Source organism: Rhinoraja longicauda, chromosome 5 (genome assembly GCF_053455715.1).
Source record: "Rhinoraja longicauda isolate Sanriku21f chromosome 5, sRhiLon1.1, whole genome shotgun sequence".
Classification (NCBI taxonomy): domain Eukaryota; kingdom Metazoa; phylum Chordata; class Chondrichthyes; order Rajiformes; family Arhynchobatidae; genus Rhinoraja; species Rhinoraja longicauda.
In genome coordinates, this window is record NC_135957.1 from 63,493,262 (window position 1) to 63,513,336 (window position 20,075).

Sequence of the window (20,075 nt, forward strand, 5' to 3'; positions counted from 1 at the left end):
GCCAGTTCGTTGGATGCTTTCAAGAGAGAGCTGGATAGAGCTCTTAAGGATAGCGGAGTCAGGAGGTATGGGGAGAAGGCAGGAACGGGGTACTGATTGAGAGTGATCAGCCATGATCGCATTGAAGGGCAGTGCTGGCTCGAAGGGCTGAATGGCCTACTCCTGCACCTATTGCCTATTGTCTATTGTCTATCGCAAAATTCCCACGCTTACCTGACCGTCAAACTGTCGCCTCCAATCTACCTGTCAAATGTCCTGATGGTAAATAAATTGGTTAAACAAAACTATCTTCTGGTATCTTCAAATGCCTTTTCTTAATTTAATATTACGCGCTTCTAAATGCATCTGCGACAACCTAGCAAACCTGGGGACAGCGTGCGACAGCGCCCGCAATAAGCAACGATACCTGGCGACAAGCCAGCTATCGCCGATAAATTTCTAGCAGGTAAATCTTTCCGCCGAGATCCTCTACAGTTCATTGAAGACTCCTCACGATCATGCCCGCGACACCCCGGCAAAAGTTCGGCGACAGCCTAGTCGCCGGCAGTCGCCTTAAAATCGCCTAACTGGGACAGGCCCTTTAGGAACATTGATGTACAGAGAGATTTTGGGGTACAAGTCCATTGCCCCCTGAAAGCAGCAACACAATTGGATAAGGTGGTAAAGAAGGCATACAGTATGCTTGCCTTCAACGGTGGGGGCATTGAGTAGACAAGTTGGGAAGTCATGCTGCTGTAGTACAAAACACTGATAAGGCCACATTTGGAAGAAGGTTATGGAAGCATTGGAGAAACCACAGAAGAGGTTCACCAGGATGTTTCAGTAGAGTTCATAAAGTACAACAGCGGTGTTATTGCAAATGACAAAAATTTGCATTTGAATTTGAGCTTACAACGAAATCCATGATCCAAATCTGTATGACGAGTGGTGAATCTGTGGAATTCTCTGCTACAGAAGGTAGTTGAGGCCAGTTCATTGGCTATATTTAAGAGGGAGTTAGATGTGGCCCTTGTGGCTAAAGGGATCAGGGGGTATGGAGAGAAGGCAGGTACGGGATACTGAGTTGGATGATCAGCCATGATCATATTGAATGGCGGTGCAGGCTCAAAGGGCCGAATGGCCTACACCTGCACCTATTTTCTATGTTTCTATGATTTTGTTGCGTTCATCTGTCTCATCCAATTCCTAATGTTGATAATTTCTGGGTATATCCTTTGTCAATGGAATGTTGGCCTTCATAACAAGAGGAGTTGAGTATAGGAGCAAAGAGGTCCTTCTGCAGTTGTACAGGGCCCTAGTGAGACCGCACCTGGAGTACTGTGTGCAGTTTTAGTCTCCAAATTTGAGGAAGGATATTCTTGCTATTGAGGGCAGCGTAGGTTTACTAGGTTAATTCCCGGAATGGCGGGACTGTCATATGTTGAAAGACTGGAGCGACTAGGTTTGTATACACTGGAATTTAGAAGGATGAGAGGGGATCTTATCGAAACGTATAAGATTATTAAGGGGTTGGATATGTTAGAGGCAGGAAACATGTTCCCAATGTTGGGGGAGTCCAGAGCCAGGGGCCACAGTTTAAGAATAAGGGGTAGGCCATTTAGAACAGAGATGAGGAAAAACATTTTTAGTCAGAGAGTTGTGAATCTGTGGAATTCTCTGCCTCAGAGGGCAGTGGAGGCCAATTCTCTGAATACATTCAAGAGAGACCTAGATAGAGCTCTTAAGGATAGCGGAGTCAGGGGGTATGGGGAGAAAGCAGGAACGGGGTACTGATTGAGAATGATCAGCCATGATCACATTGAATGGCGGTGCTGGCTCGAAGGGCCGAATGGCCTACTCCTGCACCTATTGTCTATTGTCTATTGAATACGGAATTAAATGGTCATAATGATTTTATGTTGAATTTGCATTGCAATTGATGATGAAAATTGTAATGAACTTGAAACAATTTAATTTTTGGAATGAGGTTTATAAACTTTCCAAAATACTCGAAAAAGTCTTTTGTGTTAAATAAATCAGAACTAATCTCCCACAGATGGTTTGGAAAAACATGCAGGTCCAGTTACGTTTATTCAAATGCACTGACAAAATGTTTCGAGGAGTGGGGTGAAGGGGAAGTGAATGTGGAAACATTAGAATTAGGAGGAGTGTATTAATTTTGTATTTATTTTTGGATCTATTTGGTGACATATTTTTTTATATCACCTGGGCAAATACCACTCAGTTGCACAAAAGGAACTTCAGGCAATTTTCTAACTAATTAAGCAATTTAAGTAAAATAAGGGACCATGTTCCTTGGATCCTAATGGTCTTCATTCTTTTCTTTTACAGGACACATTATGACTTCATCCAATCGAGGAATTTTACACACCTTGTTAATTTCCATCATCATCTTGGGCTGCCTTTTAACCTTGTTGTTGCTCTATGTTAAGCCATCAAACAATTGGATTTATGCTCCGATGGAATCGGCCACCTCAGTTCTACGCATGAGAAACATCTTTGCTTCACGGAAAGAAGACAATAAAACCATCGTGCTCATTTGGCTGTGGCCTTTTGGTCAGACATTTGAGCTCAATTCATGTGAATCTGAGTTTAACATCCGTGATTGTCGTTTGACTGTGGATAAAAATATGTACAATAAATCCCACGCCGTCCTTATCCATCACAGGGATATCAGTGGGGACATGTCCAATCTGCCCACACAGCCTCGACCTGTTTTTCAGAAATGGGTTTGGATGAATCTGGAGTCACCTACTCACACTCCAAAAAAGATGGAACTTGACCGACTTTTCAATTTGACCTTGACATATCGAAGGGACTCAGATATCTCTGTGCCTTATGGATCGCTAACAATTAATAGAGTTCCATCAGCCTTTGAATTGCCAAGTAAAAGCAGCCTAGTGTGTTGGGTCGTAAGCAACTGGAACTCTGACCACGCCAGGGTGAAATATTACAATGAACTTTACAAATATGTTGAAATTAACACATATGGTCAAGCCTTTGGAGAATACCTGAGCAATAACGACTTGATCCCAACAATATCTAGATGTAAATTTTATCTTTCCTTTGAGAATTCAATACATAAAGATTACATAACTGAAAAGCTCTACAATGCTCTGCTTGCGGGTAGTGTTCCTGTGGTCCTGGGTCCATCCAGGGAAAACTATGAAAATTACATTCCAGCCAATTCCTTCATTCACGTGGATGATTTTCTCTCACCCAAAGAGCTTGCTGATTACCTTCACTTGTTGGATGGAAATGAAAATTTGTACATGAGCTACTTCAAATGGAGAAAATTCTATAAAGTGAGAATGACTCGTTTCTGGGATGAACATGCATGCTCCGTCTGTGGAAATATTCGGCAACATAAAGAATATAAATCCCTCTCCAGTTTGGAGAAATGGTTTTGGGATTGAACTGAAGTATGTAAATAGTGTCAATCATCAGCAGCATTGATTATATTCAATTCGCTTTGATCCACAAAAGAAGATATTTTAGATTAATTCTCTAATTTAACAAAATAATTGATTTTATTCGCGTACTAAAAGTGATGGATTGTTCCTGGTTAAATTTTCAACGATAACTGAGTTCCAGCGGAGAAATAAAAATTTAAGATAATGCAAATGCTCAGCCTAAAAGGAAATAGAGTTTGTGTTTTAGGTTAAAATAAAACCTTTGTCCAATTTGCAGAAGAAAGAAACCACCTTTGTTTGAAGTTTCTGAGAAAATGAGGAAGGAATGTACCGAATAAAAGGAATGGCTCTGATAAGTTGGCCAAGGGATTATTGAGATCATCTGATTGATGGATGAATAGGGACAATGTGGAAGAGTTAGAAAGTGAGATAAAACAAAGAAGGTAAAAGCTTTGAAATGCAGGGCTCTGCAATACGCTGTGCATATTTAGGCTGTGCTAATGCCGAAAGAAAAGGAATCAGTATGAAAGATCAAATGTAATAGTGGAAACAAGGTTGAGGGTGAGATGCAGGGGAGAGATGGGGTCAGAGGGAACTGAATGGGGAGAAAGATATGGAACACTTTTGGAATTCTGGAGCTGTTGAAGATTTTAATTTTTAGCATCTGAAAGGAAGGAAAATAATTGTCGCTTGCAGCATCAAATGTGCCAATATGGTACTAAAGCCCACAGCATGAGATAGGGTGAACAAGTGCAATTGCAGGGAGAGGTCAAGAGCAAACAGGTGTTGAGGTGTAGCATGAGGAAAGGTTCCCAGAATGCAGTGATCATGAGCATGACTGTGAACCAGGGTGGATCCAAATTGGGAAGAATGGAAATTCATCTGGAATCATCATAAGATAGTATAGGATTGGTGGCATTCCAAAGGAAAGATATGTTGCCATGAAAGTGAGGTTTGGTCAACACCTAATCAAAGACAAGAAGGAAATATAAACCACTGACAATGAACAAACGAGATGGATGGCAATCCTTTTGGAGAATGGAGGAGGACCTCTTCAAGCTTGGCAATACAGGAAGAGAAGTGGCAGCAAATCCAACTGTAAATGAGAATCAGTTCTTCTGACTTCCATTAGGTTGTTGCGATTATTTGACATATAACAAGCAGTCTTAAAGACCAGCCTCTGTGACCTCTAACAGCAATGTTATTACATGGCTTGACCAGAGATAGAACTCAACTATCAGTTGCAAATTTACAAAACAATATGTATTCATGGTGGGCATGGTGGACTTCACACAATTTTACAATTGGCCAGTACAAAGATATCAATTTTGTTGAGGAAGGAACTGCAAATGCTGGATTAAACCGAGAATAGACACGAAAAGCTGAAGTAACTCAGCGGGTCAGAGAGCATCTCTGGAGAAAAGGAATAGTTGACGTTTCAGGTCGAGACCCTTCTTCATCCCTTCTGATGGAAACAGGGCTGAGGAGATATTAGAGTGGAGTAAAAGGCTCCCAATTTGGCAAAGTGGAGTTCAATATTTGAAACAATTGGGACACCTGAACCGTGCTGGTGGGAATCCTTTTTAAAATATGCAAGTCAGGCTATGTTGATATTGTGGGAGCAAAGAAGCACATTTTAGGTGGCCAGGAATAGTGACGACTATGCCTGGAGAAACCTGCCACAAATAGTTTCCACAATCAGTAGATACAAACAAAATACCTTAATTTGTGGAAGGGTTCCAAAGGAACTGAAATTTAATTCATGGTTATCAGGACCACAGAGATGAGTTTGGCTCAGATATCTTCCCTGAAGTACTTGCTAAGCTGTCCTGGGCAGCAACCACAGCCAACCAAGCTCAATCACAAGGCAACAATCAATCCTCTCTGCTGCAACTACCAGCAGACATATCACTTACCTTGGGGTTAAAGTCATGGGCAAGGAAACAAATGGCACCTTCTGACCTGTGCATTTCTATTACTGTAAGTTCCTTACTTTATGGTGGTCAACTGTTTACTGAGAAGCTGTTGTTCTGATTGTTGATATTAATTCATTAACTAATTGATTGAACCATATTTCATCACTGTTCTGAATCCAAAGTTGGTCATTAATTTTAATATCTAATTGCCATGATTAGGTTGATTACATATAAGCTGCTGAATTAATGTAAGATAACAAAATAATTTTCATTGGAAAAGACTTTGCTTTGTTCAAAGCGGCCTGTCGGTGGGAACTGTCCAGTTGGACAATCTTAAGCACGTGTTGTCATGTTGCATGTCCCTCTGAGCACCAGTTCCATGTCGGTGTACAAAATCATGAGAGGAATAGCTTGGGTAGATGCACAGAGTCTCTTGCCCAGAGTGGGGGGATCGAGACCCCGAGGACATAGGTTTAAGGTGAGGGTGGAAAGATTTTATAGGAACCTGAGGGCTAAAGTTTTCACACAAAGAGTGGTGGGTGCATGGAACGAACTGCCGGAGGAGGTAGTTGAAGCAGGGACAATTGCAATGTTTAAGAAACATTTAGACAAGTACATCGATAGGACAGATTTAGAGGCATATGGACCAAACTCAGGCAGGTGGGACTAGTGTAGATGGGACATGTTGGCCGGTGTGGTCAAGCTGCGCCGAAGGGCCTGTTTTCACACTGTCACACTCTTATGAGCCCAGAGGCACCCAAAGTCACAGCATCCTCACAGACATTTAGCAGTTTTGGAACCTCGCCTTTTACCAAGAAATCAGATTCTACACGTAACTACATCTTTACCACTATCACGATTCCTCGCTAACATCAGACTGCTTGCCTCAATCCACACCATGGATGAGCTACAATTCACTTTACTCAAAACTGAGACCATCTTCAGCCTACATGTAGCCCCGTTATTCAGAGCATCTCCTTCCATTGGCTCCAGTCTCCCAATTCCACATATTTTGATTACTTATATTTGAACTTAACTCCTTACGCCATCTCACCCAACATCTATAACCTTCTGGAGTGCTATAACCCACCTTCTTAACTTTCTAGATACGTGACATTTTCCTCCAGTTCCATTTCTCCATCTTTGGTGGCCAGTTATAAATCTCAACTCTCTGCAGTTCCTTTCATAGCCCCAACTTCTCTGACTTTGCAAATCTCTTTTAAGCTCTGCCTTCCTGCAAGGCTTTAACCACACCTCTCTTTGTTTCACATCTTCATCTCAGCATTTTTATTCTTTCCTATCCTTCTTTGAAAGACCCTGAGCAGTTTGATTTACACATAAATACTCATATATGTTTCTGTCGTACAGTTGGGGCTCAAAACCATGTTCCTTCCTTATCAAACGTCTTTATTCCTTTTTCTCAGTCCATTCATAGAGAGTAGATACATAGATTCTAGAGATAGTGTCTATTCAGCATTTGTGCCAATTGGTCAAATATTTGGTTTGTAAGGGAACTTATTGCAAATGACATGAAAAGTCACTCTCAGGTGTGTATTTATGCATTGCATAATGCCCTAACATTTCAAGTACTGGGTCAGTTCATACATGAGCTAAATGTTTTGTACAATTAGAAGATAGTATTGAATTGCTCTGGGTTCTGCTAGATTAAAGCGATCCTTGAAGCCATGTTTGACCATCCTCAGATGAATTAGAAACAATAGATAATAACTTATCATCTATTCAGCTCCATTTGATAATTTATTTCAAAAGTACCTCTGGTTTTGTTGATTAACTTTGATGTATGTATTTATTTCTTTTAAACCATGACCTGAATACATTCCACTTTTGAAATACTCTGTGATTCACAAGCTTGGTGGGTATTTTCCAGCCAGCAGAAAATGTTTTCATTTCATCAGCATATTTATTTTATAGAAACAGAAAATAGTGAGCTGGTCAGCAGCATCTGCAAAGCAAGAAACATGGTTGGTCTTACATTGAAAATGAGAGAGAAAAGCTTACACCTAATGGACTTTTACGTTGACACGAGGAACTGTAGATGATGGTTTACCAAAAGTAAAAATCAAAAAGTGCTGGAGTAACTCAGTCTGAAGAAGGTGCCTGACCCAAAATGTCACCTATCCATGTTCTCCAGAGATGCTACTTGACCCATTGAGTTACTCCAGCAACTTTTTATGTTGCCAGTTTCACACATTGTCTACTCTTTTCAATAGACCTATTCTTTTCACATCAAGGACATTTCAAGTAAAAAGTTGCAATGTTCTGCAATGCTGTTTGAAGTGAATTTTTGTTGTTGTTGTAATTGTCAAGGGTCTCGTAACTTCACAACTTTGAATGAACTTGGAGAGGGAAAATTCCATTCTCCTTAAATGTGAATAATATAAATATAAATAACTTAAATTTTCTTAAGAATGGGTTGAGGCAGACATAATCGACCAACATAAAGGTTTCAGCATGATGCCATTTGTTTATTTGTTTGCCAGTTACAATCACATTTTGCACTTAACAGCTAATATAATGAATCTATATCTAACATGGCTCTAAGTTATGCAAACGTAGACTGTACTTTTAATATTGTACTAGGATGGTAACCGGAGGTAGTGGTGGGCTGTGAATCAAGTTCCTGATAAACAAGAAGTAATAGAGTCACGGACAAATAGAGCACAAAAACTGGCAATCCGGACCAACTAGTCCATGCTAGTCCATCTAGTCCCATTTACTCCTATTAGACCATATCCCTCTAAATATTGCTATCCATGTACCTATCCAACCATCTTCTAAATGCTGTTAATGCACCCACCTCAACCATGTCTTCAGCTACCTCGTTCCATTTAAGCACCACCCTCTGTGTGAAAAGGTTTTCTCTCAGGTGGCTAATAAATCTTTCCTTTCTCACCTTAAACCTATGCCCTCTAGTTCTTGATTCCCAAATCTGGGAAAAAGACTGTGTGCAATCACCCAATCTAAGCACCTCCGGATTTTATATACCACTAAAACATCAGCCCTCAGTCTCTTACATTGAAAATAATACACGGGTCTGTTTAAACTAGATTGGCAAGGGGCGGGAATCCGATGCAGGTATGAGGCGGCAGGTGAGAGGCTGGAAGAGGCTGTGAAACCAAGTTCAATGGACAGGATAGGCAGAGGCACAGCAGAGGGTGAGGACGGACTATTGGATTGAATTGCATTTATTTCAATATGAGAGGCCTGACAGGCAAGGCAGATAAAATCAGGGCCTGGACACATATGAGCAACTGGGACGTTGAAGAACAAATAGAAGAACAAATATGCCGGGAGGTTGACATTTTGCAGGCTAATCATGTGATCACTAATCCTGTATATCATGTACCTACATGTACCTACACATGACAATAAACTAAACTGAACTGAAACTGAAACTGAAACTAATAGGGCCATCATAGGGGGATTTTAACTTTCCCAATTTAGAGTGGGACTATCATAGTGCTAAGGGGTGGAATTTATCAATTATGTTCAGGAAAGTTTCCTCGGGCAATATGTAGAGGGCCTGACAATGGAGAGGGGGAAAGTTTCTCCTAGCAAATTGGGAAAGGTAAGTAACTGAAGTATCAGTGGGCATACCTTTCAGGACTAGTAGCTGCAGTTCTATTAGGTTTAAAATAATTATGGGTAAAGGCGGGGTGGGTCCACAAGTTAAAATTCTGAATCAGGGCTTACTTTGATGGCATTAGACAGGAACTAGCTAAAGTTGATTGGATGTGGGCAAAGGGACAATCAGAAAGTTCGATTTTGCTTTTAAAAGTGTATTGATGATGGTTTAGAGCATGCATGGTCCTGATAAAATGAAGGGCCAAGCAGATGGGAATATGGATGATGTGAGAATTGAAGTTCTGGTCAGGAAAAAGGATGCATGGCCCAGCTGTAGGCAGCTGGGATCAAGTGTGTTCCTGGAGGAGTTTTGGGGGCAGAGGAGCATCCAAAAGAAGGAAACCATGAGGGCAAAAATGGATCAGGAGATTAAGAAAAATCCAAAGAGATTTTATTAATACTTTAAGGTAAAGAGGGTAACTAGAGAGAGAATAGTGCCCCTCAGAAACCAAAGCGATCTTCTCCATACGGTGACACAGGAGATGAGCAAGGACCACAACCAAGCATTTCTCCTCCATCTACCATGGAGAAAGACATAAAGGTGAGCTAAGGACAGTTAAAGGGGGTGTCCCGAAGACATCCACATTACAGTCGAGAAAGTGCTAGATGTCCTGGGGTGTATAAAGGTAGTTAGAGCGCTCAGGCCTGATCAGATATATTTGAGGACACTGTAGGAAGCTTGAGAAGAAATTGCAGGAGCCTTGTCTGAGAATCATCATTAGGAATCATCATTAGACACAGGTGAGGTGCCGGAAGACTGGAGGGTGACTAATGTTATGCTTCTATTTAAGAAGGGGCTGCAAGGAAAGCCCTGGGAACTATCGACCAAGGAGCCAAACATCTGTGGTAGGCAAGTTACTGGAGAGGACTCAGAGGGAGAAGATAAATATGCATTTGGATTTACAGGGTATAGTCAGCATGGTATTACATGCGGTTGTGCTTTACGCCTCTGAGTTTTTTTTGAAGAAGTAACCAAAAAGGTTGACGAGCACAAAGGTGTAGATGTTGTCCCTATGGACTTCAGCCAGGCCTTTGATAAGATTCCACATGGTAGGCTCCTCATAAAGGTTAGATCGTATGCAGTCCAGGGAGACGTAGCCAACTGGATGGAGAATTGGCTTTGTGGTCACCCTGCTCCAGGAAGGATGTCATGAAGTTAGAAAGAGTGCAGAGAAGATTTACGATGATTCTGACGGGGGGCTGAGCAAAAGGGTGAGATTGGGCAGGCCAGGACTGGTCCTCGGAGCGCAAGAGGCTGAGAGGTGATCTTATGGAGGTGTATAAAATTATGAGGGGAAGAGATACGGTGAGTTCTCAGAGTCTTATAAATCAGCGTAGGGGATCAAGAACCAGATGACATAGGTTTAAGGTGAGAGGGGAAAATGTAATGCACAGCGTGTCGTGGCTTTTGGAACAAGCTGCCAGAGGAGGTGGTTGAAGCAGGTACGATAACAATATTTAAAAGTCATTTGGACAGGCACTTGGATAGGAATGGTTTAGAGGGTATGGGCCAAATGCGGGCAGATCAAGCGTAGATGAAGCATAGAGTCATACTGCACAGAATCTGGCCCTATGGCCGAATTTGCCCATGATCAGCCATGATCACAATGAATGGCAGTGCTGGCTCGAAGTGCCAAATGGCCTCCTCCTGCACCTATTTTCGATGCTTCTATGTAAACCGCGGTGCTGGCTTGAAGGGCCAAATGGCCTCCTCCTGCACCTATTTTCTATGTTTCTATGTAAACCAAGATGTCCCATCTACACCAGTCTCACCTGCCTGCATTTGGCTCATATCCATCTAAACCTTTCCTACTACCTGATCTTGCCAACATCTTGTGCAGCTGCAACATGATGTCCCAACTACTGTACTCATCACACTGACTGATGAGGGCAAACATGCCAAACGCTTTCTTCATCATGCTGTCTACCTGCATCGCCACTTTGATGGCATTATGTACTTCCATCCCCAGATCTCTCTGTTCCACAACACCCTTCCCTCCGAGCCCTATGATTTACTGTGTAAATCATGCCTTGGTTTGTCTTACCAAAATGCAATACCTTAAATATCTGTAATAAACTTACCCACTCTACCAATATCTGTAGTAAACCTCTTCCAAGTTAATGCATTACAGTGTGCACAATCAAGTCTCCTTTACAATGGAGTTTCCAAATGCAGATTGCAAATTTTGTCGAACACTCTCTCCACAAGGATGATCATGAACATCCAGTCATCATGCACTTTAATTTTCCTCCTGAAATCTGTCTTCAGCATCCTGCCCAGTGTAAGCTTGAGAGACCTCATCTTCTCTCAGGGCACGTTGCAACAATTGCAGTCAACCACAGATTGTCGTCTCTCATATATGACTATACCTCTCTGTTTCAAGTTTTTTCTTACTTTTCTATTTCTGGTGAAGGAATCTTGATCTGAAACGCTGACTTTGTTACTCTCCAGGTTCAGGGAATGCTTCCAGCATTTTCTGTCATAAGTCATAGGAGCAGAATTAAGCCATTTGGCTCATCGAGTCTACTCCACCATTCAATCATGGCTGATCTATCTTTCCCTCTCAACCCCATTTTTAACCTCTCCCTGTAACCTTTGACACCTTTACTAATGAAGAATCTGTCAACCTCTGCCTTAGAAATACCAAATGATAGCCTCCACAGCCGTCTGTGGCAATGAATTCCACAGACTCACCACACTCTGGCTAAAGAAATTCCTTCTCATTTCCTTTCTAAAGGTACGACTTTTTATTCTGAAGCTGTCCTCTGGTCCTAGACTCTCCCACTAGTGGAAACATCCTCTCCACATCCACTCTATCCAGACCTTTCACTCTTCGGTAAGTTTCAATGAGGTTTCCCCTCATCCATTCCAGCGAGTACAGGCCCAGTGCCATTGTTTCCAATTTCCGCCATGTACAATTTTTTCTCCAGTTACTATCATGGTCAAATAACCTACACGGGACAATTGTCTCGTGTTTTGTCACTGTTAACCACAATGTACTCATCAACACACTGATTTATCCTGATTAGTCTGCTGCGATTCTGTTATTCCTCATGTATCAACAAGACTTTAACCACTCCTAAGCTACCACTGCTTTCACTTAACTTTAGTAGAATTTAGTGATTAGTTTAGAGACACAGCATGGAACCAGGCCCTTTGGCCCACCGAGTACAGGCTGACCAGCAATCCTCGTACAATAGTTCTATCCTACACACTAGGCACAATTTACAGAGCCAATTAACCTGCAGACCTGCATGTCTTTGGAAACTCGAGAAAATCCATGAGGTCCCAGGGAGGACATGCAAATTCTGTACAGGCAGCACCCAAGGTCAGGATCGAACTGAGGTCTCCAGCGCTGTAAGGCAGCAATTCTACTGCTATGTCGCTGTGCCGCCCTTGACAGAAAATAGACTTATTTCTAAGCAATTGGTGCTTTCTTTGTAATTCACTCCATTATTCCCAGTGCAATTATGTTATCCCTTGGTTAGTTTATTGGGCTTCAAGCAATGAGTAACCCATTCAAATCGGTACAGATCCTCAGGTTGCAGAGACCCAAAATAATTACTGCCTACTGGGCTGGTTGGCTTCATAAATGTATACTACAGACCTTATCAGGCTGAACCAAAACAAAACATTACTGCAGGAGAAGTGTAGAAATGTTACTGGAAGGTTAGTAGTGAATCTACAAGAACAAAATCTGTTTCAATTAAAACAGTGCTTGTGAAATTACATTGAGAAATTGAATCACTCGCAAAATAAAATGCTAACTCCACACATTGTGCTTAACCTTGCCATACTGGTGCAGTCTACAGGTAGTCATGTTGCAGCTGTGGTGAAATGGGAAGGCATGTTGGTAATACCAATGGTTCCTTTATTTAGAACGTAGAACGTACGATAGTGCAGAACAGCAACAGGCCTTTAGGCCCACAACATCTGTGCCGAACATGATGCCAAGACATACTCTTACCTACCTGCACATGATCCATATCCTTCGATTTCCTACATAGAACATAGAACAATACAGCACAAAAACGAGAGCCTCACCCCACAAAGTCCGAGCCGATCATGATGCCAAAACCAACTCTTAATTGCCTGCACATATCCTTCAATTATCTATATATCCATGTATCTATCCAAAAGTCTCTTAAATGCCACTATTGTATCTGCCTCAACCAACACCCCTGGTAGTACATTCCAGGCAGTCACCACCCTCTGTGTAAAACACTTGCCCCACACATCTCCTTAAACTTTGCCCCTCTCACCTTATAGCTATGCCTTTGAGTATTTGATTTTTCCATCCTTGGTCTTGGTCGGCATGGGCAAGTTGAGCCGAAGGGCCTGTTTCCATGCTTTATAACCCCATGACTCTAACTGTCTCAAAACTGGAACAGACAAGAAGAGACTAATAATCAACTGAATAGATTATTCTCATCAAAATGTCCAAAGGAGTTGAAGGTAGGTAATAAAATTTCAAATGCTACGATTAAATTTAAACTCTGGCAAACTAATGGAATGGAATACTTTATTGTCACATGAGTCTAGGCACAATGAAATTCTTTGCAATGTATACAATGTTAATGTTATGACGTGTACGAAGATTGTTTAATATTGGGGACTGTCTCAGTCTTAATTTTTTCCCTTTTTCCTGGTTAACCACATTCTCTATTGGCTGAGCTAATTTAAATAAAATCCTGATTTTTTTTAAAAAACACTGACAAACTAATTTTATGCCTCATGAAGATTATTAACTATTGGGGACCATCTCAGTTTTAAAATTTCCTGTTTCCTGGTTAAACACTTTCTCTGTTGGCTGAGCGAACTTAAATAAAATCCAGAGTTAAAAGAAACTGTATCAAAACACAATCATATATTGAAATATGAGTCATGCATAAGTTTTGTTTTATGCACTGTGTGCTTTATGACCAACATTGTAAAAAGGATAAGCATAGAACTAATCTATTCATCCATTTCAGAGATAGACCTATATTAGAATTCTGCATGTATGAATTTACTTATATTTGTATTAGTTTTAGCCAAATACAAGTTAAATACAACTCCACAGCATCCTGATCTTAATGCTGTGGAGGAGATGATCTTATTTATTGTATATAAAATATTATACATGTATTATGTCTAATATGTATAATATGTCAGTAAGAAATCTTTTATTATATTCCCACTTGTTTTCATGTCAGCACCCATGAACTCTTGTAAAAAATGAGCTTATAGCTAAATAATCTGATCTAGTAAATTTATGTGTGATCCAGGTTAACAAAGTCAACTTTTCATACCAAACCAAACCCAGCCACTTGATATGAAGTTACTCTTTCCAAGGTAGAAATGTCAAACTGCAGTAGTTCTTCATTTAGAATTCTAGTATCATAGAAAGGAACTTTATTGTATTTTTGTGTTCTTAAATTGTAAGAAATTGTAAGAAATGGAAAGCTGAATTGTTCTGTCACTAAAATCACTTTGGCTGTTGTCATTTCAAGATTTTTTTTTCAGGTAATGCAATTGATCATTTTAAAAACTGATGAAACAGTTAGAGCTTTTATATTCAAAACTAAATAGGAGAAAAAAGGTAAAAGTGATCAATAAGAAACTTTCTGTTGTAAGGGCTAAAATAGTTCCACCTTCTTGCTTGTAAGGAAAAAAAAGAAAGAATTGTATTGAAATGTCTCTCCACATCGTTGCATGTTTCAGATCTTTACACTAAGCCCTGACAATAATAGATTGTAAGCCATTCACACCAGCAAGGAACAAGACATTGCCAAATTAGTGACTTTCCATGTTTTTTATATTGCCATAAAATAATATTGTAATAACTGTACTCAAGGTGATGACTTGTCCTGAACAACTTTGTGAGTTGACTTGTTTGTTGAATATTTCATCGTATTTTGTTAAATGTGCTTTGCAGTAGTCATTTCTAGTGGATACCTGAAATTATGAAAACTGCACATAATTTTGTACATAACAAAACAGACATATTAAAATATAAGATGTACTTCTCAGTATTCTTATCTTCTCTTATACTGATAGCAAAAATCGTTCAAAATAATTGGGTGCACGTTGAATCATAGAAAAGTTGGGATCTGAAAAGATATACTGCATGCATGCATGCATCCATAGATTCTCCAAAATTCAGATTCTGAAGTATCATTAGGAGTAGGAGTAGAAAGGTACAATGTGAATTTAGGATATAAATGAGGAAATTTGGCTTTACAGCTCAATGTGAATTTATTTTAACAATAGTCTCTTCTCATGAAAATGAAGGTAATGAAGCAAAGTACAGAAATAAGTTAGGATCTACAAAATTATGCTTTGCAACAAAGGAAACCCAACACTAAACAACAGCAAGAATCATTACCCAAGTCCACCCAATAACAGCAATAGTTAAAAGAGTTCTCAATGATTTACATGTTCACTGATGATGGTTAAAAGAAAGATACATGGATATATAGATACATAGACAATCGGTGCAGGAGTAGGCCATTCAGCCCTTCAAGCCAACACCGCCATTCAATGTGATTATGGCTGATCACCCACAATCAGTACCCCTGCCTTCTCCTCATACCCCTTGATTCCGCTAGCCCTAAGAGCTCTAACTAACTCTCTTTTGAATGCATCCAGTGAATCGGCCTCCACTGCCTTCTAAGACAGAGAATTACACAAATTCACAACTTTCTGTGTGAAAAAGTTTTTCTTCATCTCAGTTCTAAATGGCTTACCCCTTATTCTCAAACTGTGGCTCCTGGTTCTGGACTCCCCCAACATCGAGAACATGTTTCCTGCATCTAGCGTGTCCAATCCCTTAATAGACAATAGACAATAGACAATAGACAATAGACAATAGGTTTTAATAATTTTATATGTTTCTATAAGATCCCCTCTCATCCTTCTAAATTCCAGTGATAGGTTACACATTTTTGCTGCAGAACAACGTAGCTTCATACGTTTAGTTTAATTTAGTTTACAGTTATAGTGTGGAAATGGACCCTTTGGCCCACCGAGCCCATGCCGACCAGCGATCACCCATACACCAGCTCTATCCTACCCACTGGAGACAATTTACAGAAGCTAAATACTCTACACACCTGCACGTCTTTGGAATGTGGGCGGAAATCCATGCGGTCAGAGGGAGAACGTACAAACTCCGCACAGATAGCACCCGCATTCAGGATCGAACCCAGAACTTTGACGCTGTGCAGCAGAAGTTCTCCCACTGCGTCACTGAGCTGCCCTTTGCGAGACGTGGTCCTGGTGGAAGGAGTCAGAGGATGGTAGTGACTGGTTGTTATTTAGATTGGAGGCCTCCGAGCAGTGAAATGCTGCACGGGTCAGTGCTTGGTGCATGTTTGTGTGTCAATTTAGATAACAATATTGTTAATATGTTTAGTAGGTTTGTTGATGGTGTAGTAGACAGTGAAGAAGGATATTTTAGACTATAACAAGATGTAAAAACATAGCACAAAAAGTAAGGAAATTTGTGTTTGGTAGATTATTTCTTTGTTGTAACAATGCTTCTTGGCAATAAATCTTATACCATTGGAAAGCCTGTTTATTTCCCTTTTAAATGGTGCCACATTTGTAAGGAACATGCATTTGTGGGATGAGCAGCAGAGCTGAGTATATGGGATGCGCCCATGAAAAATGTGCCAAATCTTCTCTGCCAATGCCAAACAGCTTATTCTGCTGTTGCTATTGACTCTTGTTTTGAGCTTCTGGTACCCCCAGGTGCTGACAAGAATGGGATGCCATCCCACAACAGTGTGTGACCAGGCTGGTGACCAGCATGAGGAGGAGGTGCCAGGCTGTTGTGGCTGTGTATGGTTCTTCCACACGCTACTGTGGCTCCTGTTTATTAAATGAATAAATTGTTAAATTGTCAATATGTCTCGTTTCTTCAGACCAATCATCCAATCCACCAAACAACACCGAACAAGAGTCAATGGCAGAATAAGCTGTTTGGCATTGGCAGAGAAGATTTGGCAAATTTTTCATGGGCGCATCCCATATACTCAGCTCTGCTGCTCATCCCACAAATGCATGTTCCTTACAAATGTGGCACCATTTAAAAGGGAAATAAACAGGCTTTCCAACGGTATAAGATTTATTGCCAAGAAGCATTGTTACAACAAAGAAATAATCTACCAAACACAAATTTCCTTACTTTTTGTGCTATGTTTTTAGATTAACTAGGAAAATGGGCCAATTTGGTGCAGATGGAATTTAACTTGGAAAAAGTGCAAGATTCTGCATTTTGGTAAGTTAAACAAGGGCAGGACTGACACAGTAGGGTCTTCAAGGGAGGACAGGGATACAGGTATATGACTCACTGACAGTAGTGACTCAGGTAGACAAAGTGATGAAGAAGACTTTGGCGCACTTGCCTTCATTGATCAGGGCATGAGTTTGAACATCATGTCGCAACTGTACATGTTGTTGGGAAGACTGCTCTTGGAGTATTCTGCACATTTCTGGTCGCCAAGCTATGAGAAGGATGTCACTAAACTGGAAAGGATGCATAAAAGATTCAAAAGGATGTTACCGGTATGGAGGGCTTAAGTTAAAACTAAAGGCTGGACATGCTGGGAATTTATGACCAGGAGCATAGGAAAATAAGACCTTATAGAGATATTTAAAACCAAGAGGAGCATAGTTATAGTAGATGGTTATAGTTATTTTTTTCCTAGGGTAGGGCATAGAGGGTTAGAGATGTAAGGTGAGGGGGAGGGGGCAGGGGGAAGAGATAAAAATCAAAACCCCGTGAAATTGATTTATAATGAATTTGATCAAAAATTAATTTTGCAATAGAATTTAAAAAGTGATCCTTAATGGAAATAATTCCGACAAGGAATTAATGGAGCTTAGTTAATGTTTGTTCTGGAGCTGCTGACATTTATCTATCAATATAAAATTTGATGGGCTATTCCAGTCAAAATTATTAAGTGAGATGCTATGTTAAATAAATGTGATTCCTAAATCAGTCTATTGAAAAGATCTGTCAGACCCGGCATAGGAGTGCCACCACGATCAAAGAGGCCATTGGAGACTATATTGAACATTCTTTGTTGGCACTCATTTTGCATACTTTGTATATGGTATGTAAAACAAGGAATTTTACTGTGACATGTAACATGTGATAATAAAGTATCAATCAGTCAATCATATGCAAGATGCAAGGGATGTATTCCTGATCTCCCAGTCTACCTCGTTGTGACCCTTGCATTTTTTTCATCTGCGCTTTCTCTGGAGCTGCAACACTAAATTCAGCACTCTGCTTAATTTCTCCTTGCCTTAGCTGTTGCACTTGCGTTTGGTTTGATTGTATTCATGTATGGTATCATCTGCATGGATAACACGTGCAACAACTTTTTTCATCGCATCTTGGTACACGTGACAATTTAAAAAAAATAACAAGATCACAGAGACACTTAAGCAATTGCTTGCTGTGATCGTCAACAATTGCCACTACGGTGTCCTTTTCCTAATCTTCTGAGGAGGCAAACAGTTCATGAGGAGATGGATGATCATCTCATCAGCACTGCAGCCATCTTGAAAGCAGCATGCAGTAGGATTGACACCTCCCCCCCCCCTCCCCCCTCCCCCATCCCCCCCATCCCACTATATGAATGTTCTTACACAGAGGGCGCCTCTCACTATCTGCAAAGCCAGGTCTTGGTATTTGATTGTGAGTTCTGGTGTTGAACCATTCCGCCAAATGAGTTTGACAGACTGCTTGGGAAACCATCCTGCGAGATCCAGAATCTTCTACTCCCGCAGGATCTCCACAATATTCCATGCTGACTACTTGCTGAAAGACCTGTGATTAAACGTCATTCCACAGAAATATTTCTGCAAAGAACAGGTGGTGGAATAAGGTACAACTGAATGGAACTTTGGACACAGTGAGGTTAGGCCAATCATTTGCAACACTGGGGACAGGTGGAATCACAGCAGGTAATGTTACCTGGTTCTGTGCATAGGATTGTCATCAGGATGAGAGCTAAATTGGAAATGTTTTCTCACCTTTTCGCTGAAGACTTACACATTACAACCTGATGGATACAACCCGTTATGGATCTTCTTATGAAGCAGAGGTTTCAGGGCGGCACAGTGTTGCAGCTCATGGAGCTGCTGTCTCACAGCACCAGGGAGCCACGTTCAATCCTGATCTCACAGGCTGTCTGTGTGGAGTTTGCACATTCTCCCTGTGACTTCATGGGTTTCTCTGGGTGCTCCGGTTTCCTCCCCACATCCCAAAGATGTGCATATTTGTAGGTTAATTGGCTTCCGTAAATTGCATCTAGCGTGCAGAGAGTGGATGCGGAAATGGGATAACGAAGAACTAGTGTGAACTGGTGATCGATGTTCAGCAGGGACCCGATTGGCCAAAGAATCTGTTCCCATGCTGTATCCTTGCATCAATCGATCTAGTTGACTCTCATCACTACCATTTCACCGGTGTGGTTTGGGGACCACAACAGTTCCATGCACAGTGACACAGAGCATATTGTACCCAATGACCAGGTTTATCTCAGCCCTCTAGAGGGAGCACTGCTCTCACTCAGCGAAACTTTGCTGTGTGCTCCAGCCAATACTTGCCACTGTCTCCTTTGAGGGTTTGATATTTCCTCACCTTTTGGCCTCAGCTAATGACACCACTGCTTCTTTCTCAGCCTTTCCTGTCTCGATTATCATTAACATGTTAAAACTTTAAGGTCAGAATTTTAAATTGTATGCCAGATGATAAAGTACAGTTTCAAAATTTACAATGGTTTACTTCAATGCTGTGTACACAAAATAGACACAAAGAGCTGGAGTAATTCAGCGGGTCAGGCAGCATCTCTGAAGAAAAGGAATAGATGACATTTCGGGTCGAGACCCTTCTTCAGTCTGTCCGAAGTCTGAAGACGGTCGAGACCTGAAACATCACCTATTCCTTTTCTCCAGAGATGCTGCCTGACCCGCTGAGTTACTCCAGTATTTTGCGCCTTCGGGTTTAAATCAACATCTGCAGTTCCTTCCTACACATTTGTGCATAAAAGATTGATTCACAGAACTAATCATTCACGAAGGCAGCACATTTTAAGCAAAAAC

General features: G+C 40.9%; 1 protein-coding gene across 2 annotated transcripts in view; it reads left to right on the forward strand.

The window, feature by feature from the left end:
* Positions 1–14,952, forward strand: part of LOC144593707 (4-galactosyl-N-acetylglucosaminide 3-alpha-L-fucosyltransferase 9-like) — a 58,782-nt gene extending 43,830 nt beyond the window's left edge. The window contains exons 3-4 of one of the 2 annotated variants that reach the window (XR_013547282.1): positions 2,332–5,393; positions 7,262–14,952. Coding sequence is in view for 1 of the 2 variants with exons in the window: in XM_078399677.1 (XP_078255803.1) it covers positions 2,332–3,416 (1,085 nt within the window). In the remaining variant the exon portion in view is untranslated. Of the gene's footprint in view, positions 1–2,331 lie in introns of both variants that reach the window. The other variant, XM_078399677.1, reaches the window with a different exon arrangement.
* The last annotated feature ends 5,123 nt before the right edge of the window (positions 14,953–20,075 follow it).